Source organism: Schistocerca piceifrons, chromosome 5 (genome assembly GCF_021461385.2).
Source record: "Schistocerca piceifrons isolate TAMUIC-IGC-003096 chromosome 5, iqSchPice1.1, whole genome shotgun sequence".
NCBI classification, from domain to species: domain Eukaryota; kingdom Metazoa; phylum Arthropoda; class Insecta; order Orthoptera; family Acrididae; genus Schistocerca; species Schistocerca piceifrons.
The window spans coordinates 245376842-245397277 of record NC_060142.1 but is presented as its reverse complement, the minus strand read 5'-3'; the positions used below and the strand labels follow the sequence as shown (position 1 = coordinate 245397277).

At 40.5% G+C, this 20436-nt stretch overlaps 1 protein-coding gene across 1 annotated transcript in view; it reads right to left on the bottom strand.

The window, feature by feature from the left end:
• The window catches only part of LOC124798913 (thrombospondin type-1 domain-containing protein 4-like), a 217450-nt gene extending 205509 nt beyond the window's left edge, over positions 1 to 11941 (bottom strand). The window contains exons 1-2 of the mRNA XM_047262444.1: positions 11936 to 11941; positions 3858 to 4024 (exon numbers count right to left, since the gene is read on the bottom strand). Of these exons, the coding sequence (XP_047118400.1) occupies positions 3858 to 4024; positions 11936 to 11941 (173 nt within the window). The remainder of the gene's footprint in view (positions 1 to 3857; positions 4025 to 11935) is intronic.
• Positions 11942 to 20436: the final 8495 nt, after the last annotated feature.

The following is a 20436-nucleotide window of genomic DNA, read 5'->3' as shown; positions in this document are numbered from 1 at the left end:
CAATCATCTTGAGCAAAAGTTCTTCTCATCCAATAACCAAATGAACAGTAAAATAATTTACTACAAGAGATACGTAGATGATACTCTATTACTTTTTGATGGTAACAGCAGCGAAATTGATGCCTTAGCTGAAGACCTGAGCAAATTACACAACAACATCAAATTCACAGTGGAGCATGAAATAAATAATAGCATCAATTTTCTGGATCTCAAAATATCAAACATACATAACAAACACCAATTTGGTATCTTTTGAAAACCAACAACCACAGATGTTACCATCAGTAACACATCCTGCCACCCGAACCAACATAAGATGGCTAATTTCCGGTCAATGCTACATCGTATGCATAAAGTCCCCCTTACCCCCACTGAACAGCACAAAGAAATCCGCATAATCAAATCAATTGCCCAAAATAAAGGCTATGATGCTTCAATCATAGACACACTCTCTCAAAAAACTAAAGTAAAAATTGCTAGCAATAAGTCTTTGCAACAAGCAACAGCCACAATAACTACGAAAGACAAAAAATCAGTAAAATATGTAGCCCTACCATATATAGGCCCACTTTCATATAAAATTTCCAAGTTATTCAAGAAGAAGAATGTCAAAATCAGTTTCTCTACCAATAACAAACTCCAACAAAGAGTCATACACTCACTCCCACACAATAGCATACCCCACAAAAGATCTGGAATTTATAAACTCAAGTGTAACAGCTGTCCTAAATTCTACATTGGCCAAACAGGTAGAGCTTTTGAAACAAGATTCAAGGAACAACTTGATGCCCTACGTCTGAAAAACCTAAGCAAATCTGCTTTTGCCACCCATCTTGCAGAAAATAATCATACAGTTGAGAATATAGAAAACAATCTGCAGATATTACACCTCAAAGACAAAGGTTTCACATTGGATCTCCTAGAGGAGATTGAGATTCATACACATAAAAATAGGTTCCCTGATCTAATTTTGAATGAACAGACAGAGTCAGTTAACACCCCCTTCCTAAATAACTTTGAAAAAGCTTTCACTTTTTTAAAATAACTTAAGCCTAATATTCCATCGAAAACATTTAGTATACAGGCCCCAAAAATTGCTTATGTCATTGAAAAAAAAATTGCATAATGAAAACATGTGCATTGCATTTTATGTCATATATTAGAATTTATCTCCTACTATTGTAACAACTAATTAGTAACACACAGTAATTATGTACTACATATAATGTTTGTAATCTTATTTGTATGTAATTTTATTTATTCCGTTTTAGATGAATTTCATACAATAGCAAAGAGATATTTTACTGTACCCATATCGACTATACAGCATCTGTAAGTTAACATCGTTATGACTGTAAGCTCTTTGAAAATATTGTTCTCGTTTGTAATGTGAAGCTGGGCCACGTTTTGTAAACATTATTCGTGTGTGCTGCGTGTGTAATTAAGATGATGAGGTTGAAAGTGACGTCCATTGACTGGAATAGCACTCACATAGTGCATGTTGAAAAGTGTATTAAGCTTGCGTTCGAAAACATAAACGCACGAATATTTTGTCAGGCAGAACTACACAGCTCGTAAGTACACTAATCTGCAAGTTTACTATTGTTTATAAAAACCATCTAATGAGCAATTAGATCTTGTAAAAGAAGTAAATCTTCCGTAAAAATACCATTACCGATATGACAACAAAAATATTTCTTTCCTTTCCAGTGCAGCAAACAAAGAACACAAACAAAACTAGGTCCAACTAAGAATGCTTGTAATCTGCCATCTGAAGATGGATTTGTAAAGAAGAATCCGAAACCGGTCATGGTCTGAAGATAATAAACCTTTTTAAGCCATACGTGTGGCTGGTAGCTGTTTTTTATATAAATTATAAACCTTAAGTACAACAGCCACGTTTCTCAACATGTCGACTTTCGACAAAATAGCGTAAAGGTAAATAATATCATAAATACACTGTTTAAACTCCTCTACACATATCAATTTTCCTTACCAGCAGTAAAAGTTCAAAAGTTCAATTTTCTTTCTAACAAGTGGAGAATATGATGGGAACCCATAAACTAGTATAGTTTCACTAGTCAGGCTGTATGATTATTCCAGTAGAAGAGACTAATTCAAACAAAGCTAATCATTCACTTCACTTGGATTAGTTCATAATTTACTTTGCAAGACAATAAAATTCAACCCTGAACTTAATTAACTTCAAAAAGAACCATTCACAATAGAAATCAAACCACACTACTTATGAAAATAAACTTAACTTATTTGTCTTTTTATCAGTTGTGAAGCAGGTATTTTAAACAATAATATCTACACAATCTTGCACTGTATTCCTACGAAACTCTACTTTGTAATAAAGATACTTTATCAAAATCCCATCTAACTTCACTTTTGTGCTTTTAATTTTAATTTTTACTACTCCTTTTTCATTAGGCAAAAAACATCACTTTAAAACACTTGAATGCAAAAATTGTTCATTTAAATTCGGATATTCGGTTTTAGTAGCACTTAGGTGAGTACCCCACATAAGTTCGTGATCAGGATAGAAAATATGGTTCGGGACACAAATTTGTTTTTGTGATTGTTAAACACACTACACAAAAATTAACTGGCCCATGTCCATGCACATTACTGAATGTATGAAGTTAGTAAAGCAATGGCGAATATTGGTGGCAAGCGACATGGCGGCTAACTGTACTCACGGCTCTTGATGTTCGAATGCTCTTCTTGACGTCGGATTTTCATCAAATTAGGGCCCCTCCTTTTTGGCGAGAATACCAAATAATAGCCAGATCCACATTCGAGGCAAATTCATTGTAAAACAGCTTCCAATTTCCTCTCTTAGCTCAATCGAAGTGTACTATGCTACGGCTAACCACATACTGCGTACCGTTCACACGAAGGAGCTGCTCAGTTCAACCGCCAAAACTACCTTTTACATCGCGCCATGCCACTTCCGTTGCGGAGGGACTTCCTTACATCTCTTATATATTACAAATACAGGTGCCCTAAGCATGAACCAGCTTCCAATAAACATATTCTTTTTATGAACATACACGTATTATAATACTTTATCATATTAACAAATCATTTTGCTTTTTTCATATATACATTACAAAACTCTAATTTTCCTGTCACAAATCAAGGACTTTAAATACCAAAGAACACACACTCCATAATTGCATGTACATAGTTACATAATGTAAACGTATCTCTAATCGATATAAGTGTTTGGAAGTGGGTATACGTAATTACTTTGATATTATTTCTCTGTCATTCCACGAAGGAAAAGTGAGTCCCTATTTCATCGCGACGGTCATATCTGTCCATGGAAGTAGTCATAAAAAATATTCTGGCATTCGGAGGAGAAAGTTGGTTATTTAAATCTCCCGTTGTGACGAAAAATGCCTTCGCTTGAATGATGTCTGGTCGCTTCAACCCCCCATAAACCAACCAACCAGCCTGAATGATGGCCACTTCTATTCGCTTATCATAGCCGTGGCAGCCTCTCCTCTATTTCGTGGTAGTACTTCTTTGAATTTTCTGATGGTCTCCGTCAGTCCTGTTCGGTCCAGAAGAGAACGGACTAAAGTAGTACAGACAGTGTAGCAGATCTTTTGCAGATTCTACGTCTTCTGCCAATAAAACGCAGGTTTTGCTAGCCGAAGACCGTTGTTCAGCGTTTACCCACTCATGTTCCACCTCGAAAGTAGTATTTTAATATCTTCTACAAAAGCAGAGTTTCATTGACACCTTATTACGCAATATATGATCAGTTTTTAATGTTGGGAATGGCTTAATCACATCCTACGGTATCGAAATTCATGTCCCTGCTGCCCTCTCGGATGTTTCACATGGCAGATAATGCAGCCAAGAGCGCCGGTCTGCTCTCTCCAGCATAGTGGTAGCGCCGTTGCTCGCAGCGGCTGGAGACTCCAGAGCGGTCCAGCAGGGAGCCGCCGCAGGGGGCGCCCGCGAACGCCTGTCGTGACCGCTGGACACGCTCTGACGATCCCAGCGTCTGCCTCCGATGGACGCTCACGTGCGCTGACTAGTCACCGCTATAGCCTGCGCATGAAGCATACGCATGCACTTGGTCGTGAGCTGTACACCGCCGTAAAGGCGCTCGTTTGATCTGAGTGAAGAGGCTACAGTCTCCATGCAGGAGCCATCGACCTTACGGCAGCCACACGCGAGATGTCCATTTGGGCTCAGTCCATTCGGAGTTGGTCCGTTTAGCGTCGGTCCGCGTTAGAGGAACACTAACCAAGGGGCCACCTCATGCGGCGTCGCGCCGCCAGCTCGCAATGGTCTGAAACTGTGACGTGTGAAGCGCTTTCAGTAAAGGGCGGCGCCTGTGATCGGCGACGAATTCCTCATTTTCGCTGCCCCTGCTGCATGCATTTACTTACGAGAAATGGGTTTCAGCTAGAAGACAATTATATCATTCTATGTTTGTTCAAGAACTTGGTGACTCTTCAAATTATTAAGAAATTTTGTGGAGACGTATAATACATTGCTTCAGATGGTCAACCCTGTGAACAAAAGAAAGTACACAAATAAGAAATCAGCCCCCTCCCCCCCCCTCCCGCCCCCGCCCCCCCCCCCCCCCCCCCCCCCGCCCTCGAGGACCGACTGTGACTCTTCCGCTGATTGGAAGTGGGCTGCATCTATCAGCAACTCAAGTTCCTTTGCCGCTATTCCAACTCAGGCCTTGGGACAGATAGTTCCTGACATCTATCAACAGATTCAGCGTCGTGCACAAGGATACATGAACTGAACCACCGCATGTGTGCAATACTGCCGTCATCTGTAGTTGACGGAGCTAGTGACAACTCATAAATAGTGGAGTTCGCATCTTTGTGAAGAAAATCCCATCGATTATTTTCTGGGACTAAGAGACCCTAGAATACGGCAGAGATCGTGATTTCTGTCGGCAAAAACACTGGGTGGGGATATCCATATATGGCCTGGAGATATGGTCCCAGAATTTTCATTCTGTAGCGTACCTCCACCAGCAGGCAGGAGAAGAGGTACTGGCAGAGGTAAAGCTATGACTATAGGTCGTCAGTCGTAGAGTAGTCGGTAGAGTACTTAAGTTTGGCTTTTTTTGTGAAAACACCCATTTCGTTCGTCACTCGAAGTTTCTTCTGGGACAAGTTATCGTCAGATTTGCCAGCATAGAGTGGGCAATGACAGAACAAACGCCCACGGGTCATGTGCAGGCCATTACGGAAGGCAGTACAGAAAACACTGGTACTATATCTACTCCGTAGCTATTATGCTATTTTGTGCAACAACTGTATTAAAGTGATTGATTATTGTATTACTATTAATACGAAAGACTTAAGGTTTTAGCCAATGGCTTCACGAAAGATCTACGGTGCGTCCCGAATTGCGCACACAGTTTTTTCCGTAAAAATTAGTCCAATTTAGGTTGTGATCTTTTGAAAGTAGTTCATATATACGACATGGAATGATTACTTACTTTGCACGCCTGATCATCATCAAACGAATTGAAATTCTAAGAGAAAGGGAAGAAGTATGAAATACTACTCGCGACGTAGTAAACGTTCTCGGTAGTAGCAGACACTACACTACCGACAAACAACTGTGATTTCTATTTTATCTGAACATTCACTAACGGAAAAATCTCAAAACTAAAAAATAATGTTGTGTAATGAAATTTCGGGAATACATATGCCTAGATAACATATTTCATAAATTAACGACGCGAATTACAGGTTAATGTAAGCGCGAAATGTGGTGGCTGTAAGTTTATGAGACGGAGTTCCATGCCTGTTGCACTTTGTTGGTGAATACAGGGACAGCCGGCCGCTGTGGCCGAGAGGTTCTAGGCGCTTCAGTCCATAACCGCGCTGTTGTTACGGTCGCAGGTTAGAATCCTGCCTCGGACATGGGTGTGTGACGTCCTTAGGTTAGTTAGGTTTAAGTAGTTCTAAGTCTAGGGGACTGATGACAGATGTTAAGTCCCATAGTGCTTAGAGCCATTTGAACCATTTGAGTGCAGGAAGAGTTAACGCTGTTTGTGGATGACGCTGGAGTTGTCGTCCGTTGATGTCCCATACGTGCTAGTCTGGAGACAGATTTGGCTATCAACAGGCCAAGGCAAAATGACGATATTCTATAGAGTGTGCTGGGTTAAAAAAGCGGTATGTGGGCGAGCGTTACCCTATTGAAAAACATCCCCAGGAATGCAGCACAACAGGTCGAGTCACAAGACAGACATACAGATTTGCAGTCAGGGTGCTGTCACACGACATCGCACCCTAGTCCATAACTTCAGATGTAGGTCCATTTTATCTAGTACGCAGAAAGGATGGTTGCAGACTCTAAACTGACCTCCTCGTAACCATCACACGGCCATCACTGGAAGCGAGGCATAACCAGCTCTCATGAGAAAACATGAACAGACCTCCATACCACCCTCCAATGAGCTCTCCACTAACACTATAACGCCCCCCTGCTTCCCGGGATTTGCGAAATTACAAGTTGACAATGACCGTGAATTATGAATTTTGACCCGCGTCGGGATAAGGCAACCAAATCCGAAGTAAATAATGATTATTCCGCGGGAAACAGGAGACGTTATAACTTGATCGTTATTGAATGAGTGATTTCATTCAATAACGATCGGTAAATGAAATAATGGAAATAATTTGGAAATAAATTTTGCCAGTGGAAATTTTGCCGAAAGACGTGATTAAGTTGTAAAATCAATTAAAAAATCGGTCGCCAGCTCAACTGATGAGCGACAATACTGTTAAATACGTGAATAATTCTGTCAAAAATAAAGTTTACCTGTTTGTAGCGCAGCAGGTGGAACGGGAACTTTTACGTAAGTACTGTCAGGCTCAGTAGTCATATAAAACAACGGCATAACAATCTAACTACACTTATTTTGTTCATAATTTGTCAGCTAAGTGCAGTGCTGACAGCACAGATAATTATCTATCGAGATTTTGAATAATGGAATGTCATTATGTCTTTAAAATTAGGTACTTTGCACAGTTTAATCTACTGATAATGAAATATATTGCCAATAATTGATTAACTATGTTTTGAATGATAATAATTCATTAATTGGGGGATTGTCAGGTGGAATAAGCTTTATAGCTTCATGAAATATCCTTGAATTAACTTCAGCTGAATATGCATTGAAATAAATCTTAATAATCAAATTTATTACTTCAGTCTATTATTAAGGTACTGCGATTGGCGTAAGCTTATTAAGTGCAAAAATTAACTACGAAAACCTGTCTAAAATTTATTCTTCACCATCTATGCAAATAACTTGATAATTAACATATTTTCTCTTGATGATGGCGTGACACACTCGGTTCAATAAGGTAAGGATTGGAAGGAACCTAGTTGGTGTTATTGTCGGGTGGAATGTAACTGCAACAATTCGATTATAAAGTGCTTGTTATTAGTTGTTCAACTTCAGAGAAAAGCACAGTCACTGGCAAGCCTTCTACAATTTTATCCTACGAAAATTACTTAGATCTTACTTCCCTCGTTGTCGGTGGATCGACGGAAGTCCACGGCAGCGACACAATGTGGCATCGGGCTTTTACTGTTGCGACGTGGGCCCATAGTGCGCTTCACATTTAAGTCCTCGTTTCTTCAGCACTATGCCCATTCATCCATAATAACTTGCCCGGCAATGCTTCCAGAATTGCCGACCATTACTTTCGCGTCGTTCTTAGATCCACACACTAGCCGTTAGATATAACACAGCTAGGACTAGCAGCACTCGACTGTGCTTCTTACTCCGAGTACGGCGTCACTGCTACTACTATCCGCTGGCGCGCTCTCGCGCCCAGAGGCGCGACGAAACAATCTCTCTGACTTCAACGTTAACTAAATATGCCCTGGCTTGCCAGTGTTAAATATTACATAATTTAAACATAGTATTTACAATACATATTTCCACTAGACAATACATCTATACAAACAGTTTCATGTGTTAAGTAAGATAAAAAATTCATAGCAAGGACTGCGTTGTAGCGTCACAACAACCACTGAAGTCGCATATGGTAGTGGTTTAGCTTTAGTGCGATGCACGCTAAAGGGCGTCTAGCTCGGAGGTGTCCTTTAAGTAACCGATTCTTAACAGTTCGTTGTGTCACTGTGGTACCAATTGACTGCTGCTGCAAGTGCTGTACGATGCTCCAGAACCATACTCCGGATCTGATGGTTTTCCCTCTCGGTTGTGCCACGTAGCCGTCCGGGTCCCCGTCTTCTCGTGACCGTACATCCTTAACACCACCTTTGTCAGCAACCATGTAAAATGGCTACATACCTGCCACGTTATTCTGCAATATCACAGAATGGACATCCAACTTCTTGTAGCCCTATTACACGACCTCGTTCAGACCCAATGAGGTATTAAAAATCGTGTCTTTGTCGTCTTTAAAGGCATTATTGACTAATATCAATTTACAACGACCAATCTCAAAGGTAACTAACACTGACGATAGTTACAACGCGTGTTTAAAGCAAATATAATTAGCATCCTCATACTAGCGTCATTTTTATGCGACTGGCACAAAATCTGAGTTAACATCATGTTTCAGATGTAGAAAGACGCCTACCAACTTTAATTTATGTAGCACAACTCCTTCTTGGTGTTTCTATTTATTGTCCGTCAGTGTATTCTAAAGGCTGTCACACAAAAGCGATCGAAGTGGTCAAATGGTCTCGTGATCAGGCATAATTCGTCGTGTGTACACAAAATTAGACGGGCTGCCGTGGCACGTTTTAAATCTCGGTTTGGTGGCTTGGAGCGGCGGATTTTGTACCTGTTCATATCGTAACTGACGTCCGAGAACGCCAGTCCACTGAATTAGTCCAACGGTGCGCCCTAGCTCATTGCGAGCCTACAGAATCTCTAATTTGGGACGGCCTTTAGATTTATAATCCATTGTGTATTAGGAAGTAACACGAACGCGAACATCTTTGTGCCATTAATGGCTTTACTTTTACCGAATTCGGTGACATACTAGTACCACCCAATTGTCGTTGCAGTGAGACGAAGCAGTGTATTTTACACATCTACTGATTACTAAATCGCCTGCTAGCACCTGATGTCTCACCGACACTGAGGTATGACAACTTCCTCTTGTGAAGTTCCCGAATGTATGGAAGTTATCAGCGATTCTACATACATGTGTGCATGCGATGTCTGCAATCTGCTCTATGCTTTCTACCTTAATGTGGTAACGTTAAAGGGGCGTCTGGAAATCTCGATATTCAACCACATCGGACATAAGGATCATTTAGGTGCATCTGATTAATTTTTCAGGCTGAACAAAATTCAAGATCCAAGAAATGTGGTTTATCTTGGCCACGTAGATGTAAGGATTTTTGCTGGAAGTAGCAAAAGAAGGGGCACTGCGCTCGCACACTGGTGGAGAAAGTGCCGCTGGATACAGTCAGGCTGCCGCTTTAGTGCAGTAGTCGCAATATTTTCGCTACGCCATGCTTCATTTACGCCAGGAATGACCATTAACTTTTCTCTACATTAGCCATTTCCTCTCGGAGTATTAGCGCCGAGTGGTTATATGCAGTTGCTGAATCAGTTTCTTTCAATAGGAGCTTCTCGGGTATAATAATATTTTATTCATATTGACTGAAGTTTCCGTCGGAGCTAGCCGAAAATGACAACAGCATTAAAAAGGAAAATACTTCCCAGTGTTCTGCAAAATTATATTTATTTGGTCACAAACCTAATTTCGGCTTCTAAGACAATCTTCAGCTGACAAATGAATGTTGCAAACACAGATAAACATGATGTGCGGCTGTGACAGATATTATTTGTACTGATGATACAAAAATGACAAATTGTTTACGTAGGAAAACGTTACATTAATTTCATGAACTGAAACGGGTTAGACCAAGCCACAACTTGGCAAATGATGAGAAATAAGATGAATATACAGCTTGACAAATATTTGCAACAAAGACGTTATTTAACAAAACAGTCTCATCATTTAATACTAGAGTGTATTCTGTGTCATGTGTTCGTTGATTTCCAGTAGGGTCTTTGACAGAATGTAAAACTTCACATTCTGAAACATACGAATGGCTTTCTTCTAAGCCGACCGTGGTGGCCGAGCGGTTCTAGGTGCTTCAGTCCGGAACCGCGCGACTGATACGGTCGCAGATTCGAATCCTGCCTCGGGAATGGATGTGTGTGATGTCCTTAGGTTAGTTAGGTTTAACTAGTTCTAAGTTCTAGGGAACTGATGACCTCAGATGTTAAGTCCCATAGTGCTCACAGCCATTTTTTTTTCTTCTAAAATATTATCAATAAAGGTCGAATCTTTCTTCCTTAATCACCAGCTTCTTTCATGTTCACGTAGGCCAGTTCACACAGCTATGTCTGACTGAACAATACACAATTTTACACATTGCTTCATATAATTTTATATACGTTACTCTCTGCCAAGAATTTCAATTTGATTTTACAACAGAACAAAATTTTTGATCTGTTATTGATGTTATAAAACGCAGGTCCTTAGTCGCGAGTCTCTAACTTGTTGGCAAGATTGTCTGAAACGTTTCGAATACATGAAATTTTGCACTGAGCTTTGTAACTAGGGAGTGATTGCTGTTTGCTAGCGTACAGAAATGGTGCCATTTAATTCATTTTACGTTTTCGTAGAATATTATCAATCAGGCCACAATATTCTATACAACATTAGGGAGATTTTTCCTTTTCAATAATTTTTTATTCAATTCAGGAAGTGCCGAAGACACCGTAGGCATGTCTAGAAATGTTGAATGAAAACGTTTGATTAAAACTAGGTTTCTGCTAGTGAAAGTACAACAGTAAGGAATATAATGGCATCATATACACTGATGAGCCGGAATACTATTATCACACTGCGCCTTGAGACTGAATGCCACATTGTCGTCTTGCGGGCGCTTGACTTAAGTAACGTGTGTAAGTGGAGTAGCGACAATATTGGCAGCAAACGAGAAATCTACTCATATAAGCGGGTGGGAAAGAGCGTCTCGGAAACGATGAACCTGATCGGCTGTTCATGCTACTGTCATGAGGACAGTGAAACCACGACTAGGCAGTAAAATGTTAGACGTCCAATTCCCATCATATAAAGTGGAGGTCGAATACTTGCCCGCTCTGTAAAGCATGATAGGGGATGATCTGCGACAAATTTTGACAACGCTCAGCGCACGATACTGAACACTGGGGTCCCATCTTGACCTAACGATGTCATAAATTACGACTGCAGTGGGCACAGGATTATCTATATTGGGCAGCGGATCAGTCGAAGCGTGCCGCCTTGCAGGAAGAACCACGTTTCTACTTACACCAGTTCGGTGGACGTATCCAGTACACCATCATCATCCAGGGGAACAGCTGCTCGAAACATGCATCATCTCACTGACGCAGGCCTATGGGGCAGTATTATGATTTGCGAGACATTCACCTGGGCTTCCACGGTACCTGTGGTAGTTATCAAAGGGACCATTACAGTTGCGGAGTACGTGCGTTATTTCGGATAACCTGCATGCTACCAGAAGGATATCTGCACTTGTCACAAGACCAGAATCGTCCTATAGCGAACTCACCTTATCTCTGGGCCACTAAATTTGTCATATCTGAGTCGGATGGAACACGTATAGAACGCTATCGGTAGGATGAAACACACATGGGATGCTATCAGATCCCTGTTCTGCGCCCGCAGACCACCGGACTGTAATTTAGGGGGCCTGCAGTGAACTGAGCGTAAACTTTGGCTGCTACATACCCCCATAAAACTAAAAAAGACTGGTAGAATCCATGAAACTGAGGATACTGCTGTATTCCAAAGTTGGATCATACTATTAAGCAGATAGTTATAACGTTGCGGCTCATCAAACACCAGCGAAAAACTCTTACCTTCATGTCGGTGGAATGTGAATATAAGGTACCGCTACTGTAAATGTAGTGTTACAGAGCTGATGAAGTGCACGTGCAGGTAATAACTGGCCTGCGGGCCAGAAAGAACTTTCCACTTCTTTCGATCCCGCTCTACGATATTTCAGTGAAGTGTGTCCTATCTACGATGGCAGTTACAACGTTATCATTCTTTTCAGTGAACTAGAATTATTAATATGTCAGAACACATATAGCCACTTGGAGCTTCTCGTAATAATTGCATAAATTTTATTACTGATATTTCCAACTTGGGAAATTGGCTTCTCAGTCTGTTTATTTGTTCGTCCTTTGGATGCTGACGTAAGCAGCCTATATGAAAACTTCGTGCGCGATTTCCTGACACTTCTGGTGTGACGTGTAACACGTCGCAGCGCGATGGTGTAAGCGTAGAGAAATGAAGCGAGAGTACAAACTTTGGACTGAGGAAAGAAATTTATGGTATCTGGCCGCACAGTGAAGCAACATACGTGTTTGATTTTCAGCACTGAGGTTGGTATTGAGCACTAGATATGTTAGATCTCTGTAATGGTCTCATGATACGAATACTTGACACTTCAACTCAAAGTGGAAGGCTACGATAAAATCGTCTATTGCAGTTCTACGAGCGTGATTTTGCTAAAGGCAACACTTAACAAATATAAATTTAGGACATCATCTTTCTTTAAGAATAACTAATACTTCTTCATTAGTTCGCTACTTTCATAAAAGTATTTATTTTTCAGACTCTGAAATACAACCGGCTCGACAGGTACTCATCCTTAATAGCAAAACTTAAGAACAAAATGCAATTTTCGTATTGACAGTCTAGTAGTAAACAGCAATTATCTTTGATATACACTGACGGAAAAAAACCATAACATCTAAAAGTAATTAACGGAGAATAATGAAATTTCGAGAAGACAAATGTCTACCTAACATACTGAAGTTATTAACGTTGTAAGATTACATGTTAATAATAAGGGCGAGATAAGCCACTGCAAATGTGGAATGCTCGTACATTAATAATAACCAGTGTAACCGACAGAATGATGAATTCAAGTATGCAGACGTGCATGTACTGTGTTGTGCAGACGCCGGATGTCAATTTTGTGGGATGGAGTTCCATGCCTCTTGCACTTGGCCGGCAAATATAGGCACAGTTAATGCTCTTTGTGAATAACGCTGGAATTATTGTCGGATGATGTTCTCGTCTGGAGACAGATATGGTGCTAGAGCAGGTCAAGGTGACATGACTATTCTCTGTAGCATATGTTGGGTTACAACAGCGGTATGTAGGTGGGCATTATCCCGTTGAAAAGCACTCTCTGGAATGTTGTTCAACAAAAGCAGCATAACGGATCGAATAACTTGACTACCGTAGAAATCTGCAGTCAGTGTGCGTGAGATAACCACGAGAGTGCTCCTGCTATCATACAACAACGTACCCCACACCATAACTCAAGGTTTAGATCCAGTGAATTTAGCATGCAGACAGGCTTGTTCCAAGACCTCATCAGCCTCCTCCTAACCAACACACGGCCATCACTGGCCCCGACGCACAACCAGTTTTCATTAGAAAACACAGAACACCTCCATCCTACCCTCCTATTGGCACCTGCTTGACGCCACTGAAGTTGCAAATGTTGGTGGTTTGGTATCAATGGTATGCAAGCTACAGGGCCTCTGCCTCGGAGCTGTTATTTAAGTAACCGATTTGTAACAGTTCGTTGGGCCACTGTGGTGCAAACTGCTGCTCAAACTGCTGCTGCAGATACATTACGATGCGCCAGAGCCCTACGCCAAACACGGAGGTCTTCCCTCTCGGTAGTGTCTCGCGGCCGTTCCGAGCCCAGTCTTCTTGCTACTGTACATTATTCAAACTCATTAAGTTGTTGGAAACGGTGTCTTTGTCGCCTTTAAAGGCATTCGTGACCAACATTAACTCAGCGCGCCCGTCTCAAAGGTACCTAATGCTCACGACCAATACAGCGTGTATTTAAAGCAAATCTGATTTGCACCCTCACAGTAACGCTTCTAGCACCACTCTTATGCGACTGGCGCGAAAGCTTTCAGATGTAGAAACACACCTGCCAACTTTGTTTTAGGTCGCACAACTCCTCCTTGGCGCTGTTATTTTCTTCCGTCAGTGTATGTGCCACGACTCTCTTGTCTCAAGGAGAAATGTGAAAGCCCATTATAATAAATAAAAATAACTTCACTGTTTCAATCATAGGAAGACGACTTACTACAAGTTGTAGTATACAAAAAGAATAGATCTGCAAGATTAGTACTCATAACGGTGTTTTATCTGCAGGGTATACATTGTTAATGGGGAAAACTGACAACGCCGAAAGTATACGAAAATAAAAGAAAAAAGACCCAGAAACCAATATGCGACCAAGCTGTTTGAGAGATAACACCGAGTGTATCGTTACGAGCTGCCGTCAGTTCTGTTCGAATGTTGTCCTAATTATTGAAAATTTATTTGAACTATTAAATTGTTGGTTGAATGGATTTTTTCGAAAGAGGTTCACAAATAATACCATTTTATGGTAATTCTTTAACCATAATATAGCCATTTAATTCATGAAAGGCCATTCAAAGCGACGCTATTTTAGGGGGTGAGCTTCTGCGATTATTAACACCGCATGTTTAACATATCTGCCTTCCCCTTACTAAAGGTTTTGGGATTGTTGCCCAGTACAAGGAAGCATTCCTAAATCTCAGTTTAATCCCTTAATTATTTCGAACTTCAAAACAATGTATCGAAATTCGACACGAATACAAAGCGAAAACTGAAAATCCTGCAATCGAAATATACTAAGTAGCACCCAAGCATATGTACCGGGTGATCAAAAAGTCAGTATAAATTTGAAAACTTCATAAACCACGGAATAATGTAGATAGAGAGGTAAAAATTGACACACATGCTTGGAATGACATGGGGTTTTATTAGAACAAAAAAAAACACCCCATATTGCAAACGCGTGGAAGATCTCTTGCGCGCCTCGTTTGGTGATGATCGTGCGCTCAGCCGTCACTTTCATCATGCTTGGCCTCCCAGGTCCCCACCAGACCTCAGTCCTGCAGTTATTGGCGTTGGGGTTACCTGAAGTCGCAAGTCTATCGTGAGCGACCGACATCTCTAGGGATGCTGAAAGACAACATACCTTCCGAGGAGATCACGAATGTAAAATTAGAGAGATTCGAGCGCGCACGGAGGCTTTCCGGCAGTCGTTCTTCCCGCGAACCATACGCAACTGGAACAGGAAAGGGAGGTAATGACAGTGACACGTAAAGTGCCCTCCGCCACACACCGTTGGGTGGCTTGCGGAGTATAAATGTAGATGTAGATGTAGACGCCAATGACTCACCATAACTCCGGACATGCTTTACAGTGCTGTTCACAACATTATTCCTCGACTACAGCTATTGTTGAGGAATGATGGTGGACATATTGAGCATCTCCTGTAAAGAACATCATCTTTGCTTTGTCTTACTTTGTTATGCTAATTATTGCTATTCCGATCAGATGAAGCGCCATCTGTCGGGCATTTTTTGAACGTTTGTATTTTTTTGGTTCTAATAAAACCGCATGTCATTCCGAGCATGTGTGTCAATTTGTACCTCTCTATCTACATTATTCCGTGATTTATTCAGTTTTCAAATTTATACTGATTTTTTGATCACCCGGTATGTAACTGTTCTACGACTGGCTAAAGACAACGTGGCGCACATTTCGGAGTAGCTACCATATCCGGTCTACAGTCTGAGCTCATTCCGATGCTTTGTTTACCGTCAGACTGACTGGAAAAAATCAACTTCATCTGTGCATCCGAGGTTTTGATATCGCAATCCCAGTTGAGGACTGAAGCATAAACTAGTCACTAGGCAGACACGATATAAAGCGAGACGTATCTGTTGCTCGTCATGGAAGACCCTTCGGGGTAGAAACTTCGATGTCTGTGTATGTCTTTTTTTACCGAAGCTGGGGGATATTAGCGTGTTCCATGTAGGTTTAAACTTAAGTGAATTTTCAAGATCAGTAATGGCTTTTGTGGACGAAAAATAATGTGTTCACGGAATGAGGTACATAACGTAAGCTAGTTTGGTCTTACACATTCGTTGTAATGAGGCTCCATAGATTTTGAATTTTTGTTTAGGCTCATCAATTTAATAAATGCATCACCGACCTCTGTTTTCATTCTCTGGAAAACAGACTATGATTTTAACTTTATTACACCAAAGATATAATAAAATTTGAGCTAAAATTTCGGAAATTTTCGTGACTCAGTTCACTTCTGCTATGTATTAATAACAGTTGCACACAGTCTGATATCCGAGGTGTTGGTTGGTTGGTTGATTCGAGGGAGGGATGAAACATGGAGGTCATCGGTCCCATGGGACTGGGGAAATATGGTGAAGGACTTCGGCCGTGCCCTTTACCAGGAGCCATCCCGATATTTACCTGAAGCGATTTAGGGAAATCACGGAAAACCTAAATCACGATGGCCGGACGCGGGTTTGCCGTCGTCTTCCCGAATGCATGTACTAACCACTCACTCGGTGAACTAGGTTGCCCAGGAGGAATGGTCAGTATTGAGAGACATAACTGGAACAATTATTCGAAGCAAAAAATCTAGTAAATACACGCTCCAAAATGCCTACCTTGAGATCTATGAGCAGTTGATCTTCGTAACTGTGAAACAAATCTTTTCTATTGCAAGCTCTTGGCTTTCCGTATTTTCAGAGGCGATAGTACGGATCAAAACAAAAGAAAAAAGAAGTTTAGTAAACGTGGACTATAAAGAGAATCCTTAAGAGCTGTGAGTTTTCATCTTCGCTACCTTGAAACACCACTCCTCTAATGGAGAATTGCTCGCAGTTCTTAAAGTATGCATTTTAGAGCCCGAGTTGTTTGTTTCGAATGATCGTTCCTATCATCTACTTGTATACTGACCATTCATCCTGCCAGATCCTGTATGTTATTATAATTATTTGTGTAGATTCTATCTGCCTTAGTATTTCCGGTAGTGCAGCTATTTTGCCGCGAGGCAGTATTCATTACAGGAAAGTTATCTCAGTTTTCAACTGCCAGATTCTACTGAGCCTGTATTTCAGCTTCTTTTGAGCTCATTTCATTGATTTCCACGTCATTCAATGATGAGGCAACTGTGTTAGAATACCCATCCTGTCAGGCTACTTACTAAGAATCACAATCACGATACATTTTTATTTCAGTAAATGTACATTCGTAATATTTATTGAAGACTCTCCTGTCATGAGAGACACAAGAACGGTTTATTGTGCCTAACTCTTTAAGTTGAAGCCGTGATATTATATGGTTAGTCGTTTGGATATTTATACCACAAAAAATACCGATTCTGTATAATTACCGTACTGTCGTGCTTTTCTCAGCGTGACATAAATATCTCAAATTCATCGCTAAAAATACGCTGGGTAAAGTAATGAAGATTTGTCGTAAGGTTCTGTATAATCAAAGGCTCTGCTTGAAGGTCATATTCTCTCGATATAATCTGGATACAGTGGACACTGAGCAAGTGTTTCAGTCGTAGATGCTAATCGTGTCGCAGTTTCTCATCTCCATGTGCATGTAGGGGCGTCTTCCAAGATTGACTTACCATTACTCAAAAACTGATCTAGAACCATTCCAAATTTTCTGGTCTCGTAAACGGTGATTTTCTTTAGATATTGTAACTGAAGGCAAAAGTCGCTTGCAAGCTATATTACAGTACTGCTTTCTACAGAAATTCTAGATTATGACTCATATAGCGACGAGGACGGTGGATGTAACTGAACCACGATAAACCTAGGTATTTCCTCACACGCTACGTTTTAACAGAGGGATCAATTTCAGGACAAGAAACAGGAAATGATCCTAAAAACAACTCTAAATTTCAGGAGACCTTAATAAGTTGTCCACTGAAGTGGATTGAGAACATTTTGACACTGAAGCGCGTTAGTTAACAAAGGTGCATTTGTGCAAGGACAAAGGGGAAAATTAAGTAGAAAGTAAAGAAATGACAACGGAAAAATTTGGAAAAGAACAGTAAATTCGTTGGAAAGTCCAATCATAATGACAGAAAGAGATGACGCTTGTGCACAACATCCATACTCGAGCTCTTAAATGGTGATTATTATTATAACATTATTGTCTCAGGGTGCTTAAAAAGAAAATCTATCTAATTCAGATGGCTGGAAAAATGGAAAAATAAGTGTAGACCCCAATACATACATCACGGTGTCTCCCCACGAATTCAGCGAATTAAGTTCTGGAGCATGCAGCACACAGTCACAGCTGTCATTGATCCGTGTGTGATTATAGTTTCCAGTAGTCATACTCGTATGAAAAAACTTTCGGGTACCCTCATTTCATGGGATCGTTCACGAATTTACCAACATCTCTTGCATTTAGTGCAGTATCTGCCACGATATCAATATTTCAGTTTGGCATACCGACAAGTTGCTTTCCACAGTTTATCCAGGGCGGCAGATATCTCTCAGACAGTTTTCTCAGAGTTACATTCTCTACGTGGAGATAGATGCCCAATTAACAGGTATATCCTGGGTAAATTATATCTTTGTTATTTTATCTATTGTAAGAATCAGTCGTCGTGAGACTGATTTGGGAAACCAAAAGACAAGTAAAACTTCTCAGAGGATTGTGGCATCCGGTCTGCAAGTTCCATATCTACCCACACCTTTCGACAAGGAATTTGAAACTAAGAACAGAAGTCCTTGGGACAGTACGATATATTCCCTGTTTGCTTGAGATAAATTTTAGGAGGATGTGTTTTTGGACTAAATTCTTCTGCAGAGAGTTTCTTGTTTGTTTTTACGCGAGCCACGATGTGATCCGAATACATAGCGGTAACCCAATGTTCCAGTTGTGTACCCTGACACGCTTTATTCTTGAGTACCGTGCGCGATATCGATTAACGTGTCTGCTTGGTGGAGTTATGCTGTAGACATTGCTAAGTAAAGGTCGATTACGGTTGTTTGAGCTAACTAATTCACGGAGCATTTTGCGAGCCATGTCCAAAGTTCCATCGTTGCTGCTGTCTGTCAGCTGTATTGAGTGCGTGGCAACGTCCTTGAGCAACTCTATACTGACAGCTACTGTGTCATCCATTTCAATTTCGTTGTTTGGTGAGTTTACTGTAAGCTCTGTGTCTAGGTTTGTAGGATTTCCTACAAAAGTAAGATCTAAAGTCGTCCTAAATTGAAACGCTCTCTCATACACAAAGTTTAAACCCATCAATTTAAATCGTAACGCGGTCTGACTGCACTATTTAGAAAATACGATTTAGAACAGAAGATTGTTACTTTGTGTAACGTATTTATAAAGGGCGTAGCAAATAGTTAATGGAATTGCGTGAATATGACTGCTGGTAGCACATCCGAATACACATCAGAAACGTGCAAACAACAGTGCTTTTAGCTCTGCTGTGTACAATGAGCATGGTTTGGCTGCTCGGTTAGCACAATTCAGAAATAAAAGTCGTAACGAGTCACACTTTAGATGAAACGATGAACTTCAGTTCCGTCAGCTCGGTCAGCAGTTCACTTACCTTCTGATCTAAGAAACATGCATAGCAAGACGGTGAATAACGTTCAAAATAGTTCCGTAATGATTTGAACCTGTTGAGTGGTTAAGTGCTCAATGGAAAGTGCAACTTTGCGTCACAAAAGGAAAACAGCATCAGGAAATTTCTAATGATTTAGAAATTATTTGATGAAAAAACATATATTGATTCCAAAAATGTATAATTAGGCCACGATAGCACACAACCTTAGTAGAAAAAAAGTGGTATTCAAAAAGTTGCAACACATGAAATCTTAAAGGAAAGGAAAGTCTGTACATCTCGAAAGATTAGCGTGAAGCTAATTGGCTGGGGATGTGATGAATGCTCTACTAGACGCAGAGGTTCATAGAAACTCGATTCTGTACCGTGCATTGGAAACCAGTTTCTTCTAATTGTCACAACGGTTACATATCACCATTGAATGTACGTGGATATATTCACTTCCAGCCTTGTAATATGAATTAGCCAATAGGTAAACTTCGCGATATCTGGACGAACATGTCCACTAAATATAATGTTTCAAAATCAACATAAAACTTATTTCGGGCGTATGTATACATCTATGGAAACAACATATTACTATGCTAAAATACAGATAGGTGTATATAAAATAGACAATGAAAATATTGCTTCAATAAGTAGTACATTTAAGTATGAAAATGTTCTCATATGCACGAACTATTTGGACATGTTCGGCTTTGACTGCTTTTCAAAAGCAAATATTTGCTTTTGTTTTCTTTTCCAAAATAACATTACATCTCATCGTATAATGCTTGTTCTACTATACTGGTGTCCAAAATTAAAGCAGTAATTCACTATTTCCCCGTCTCGTGTTTAATTCACGATATAATAATACAGTCTGTCAACAGATGTCCG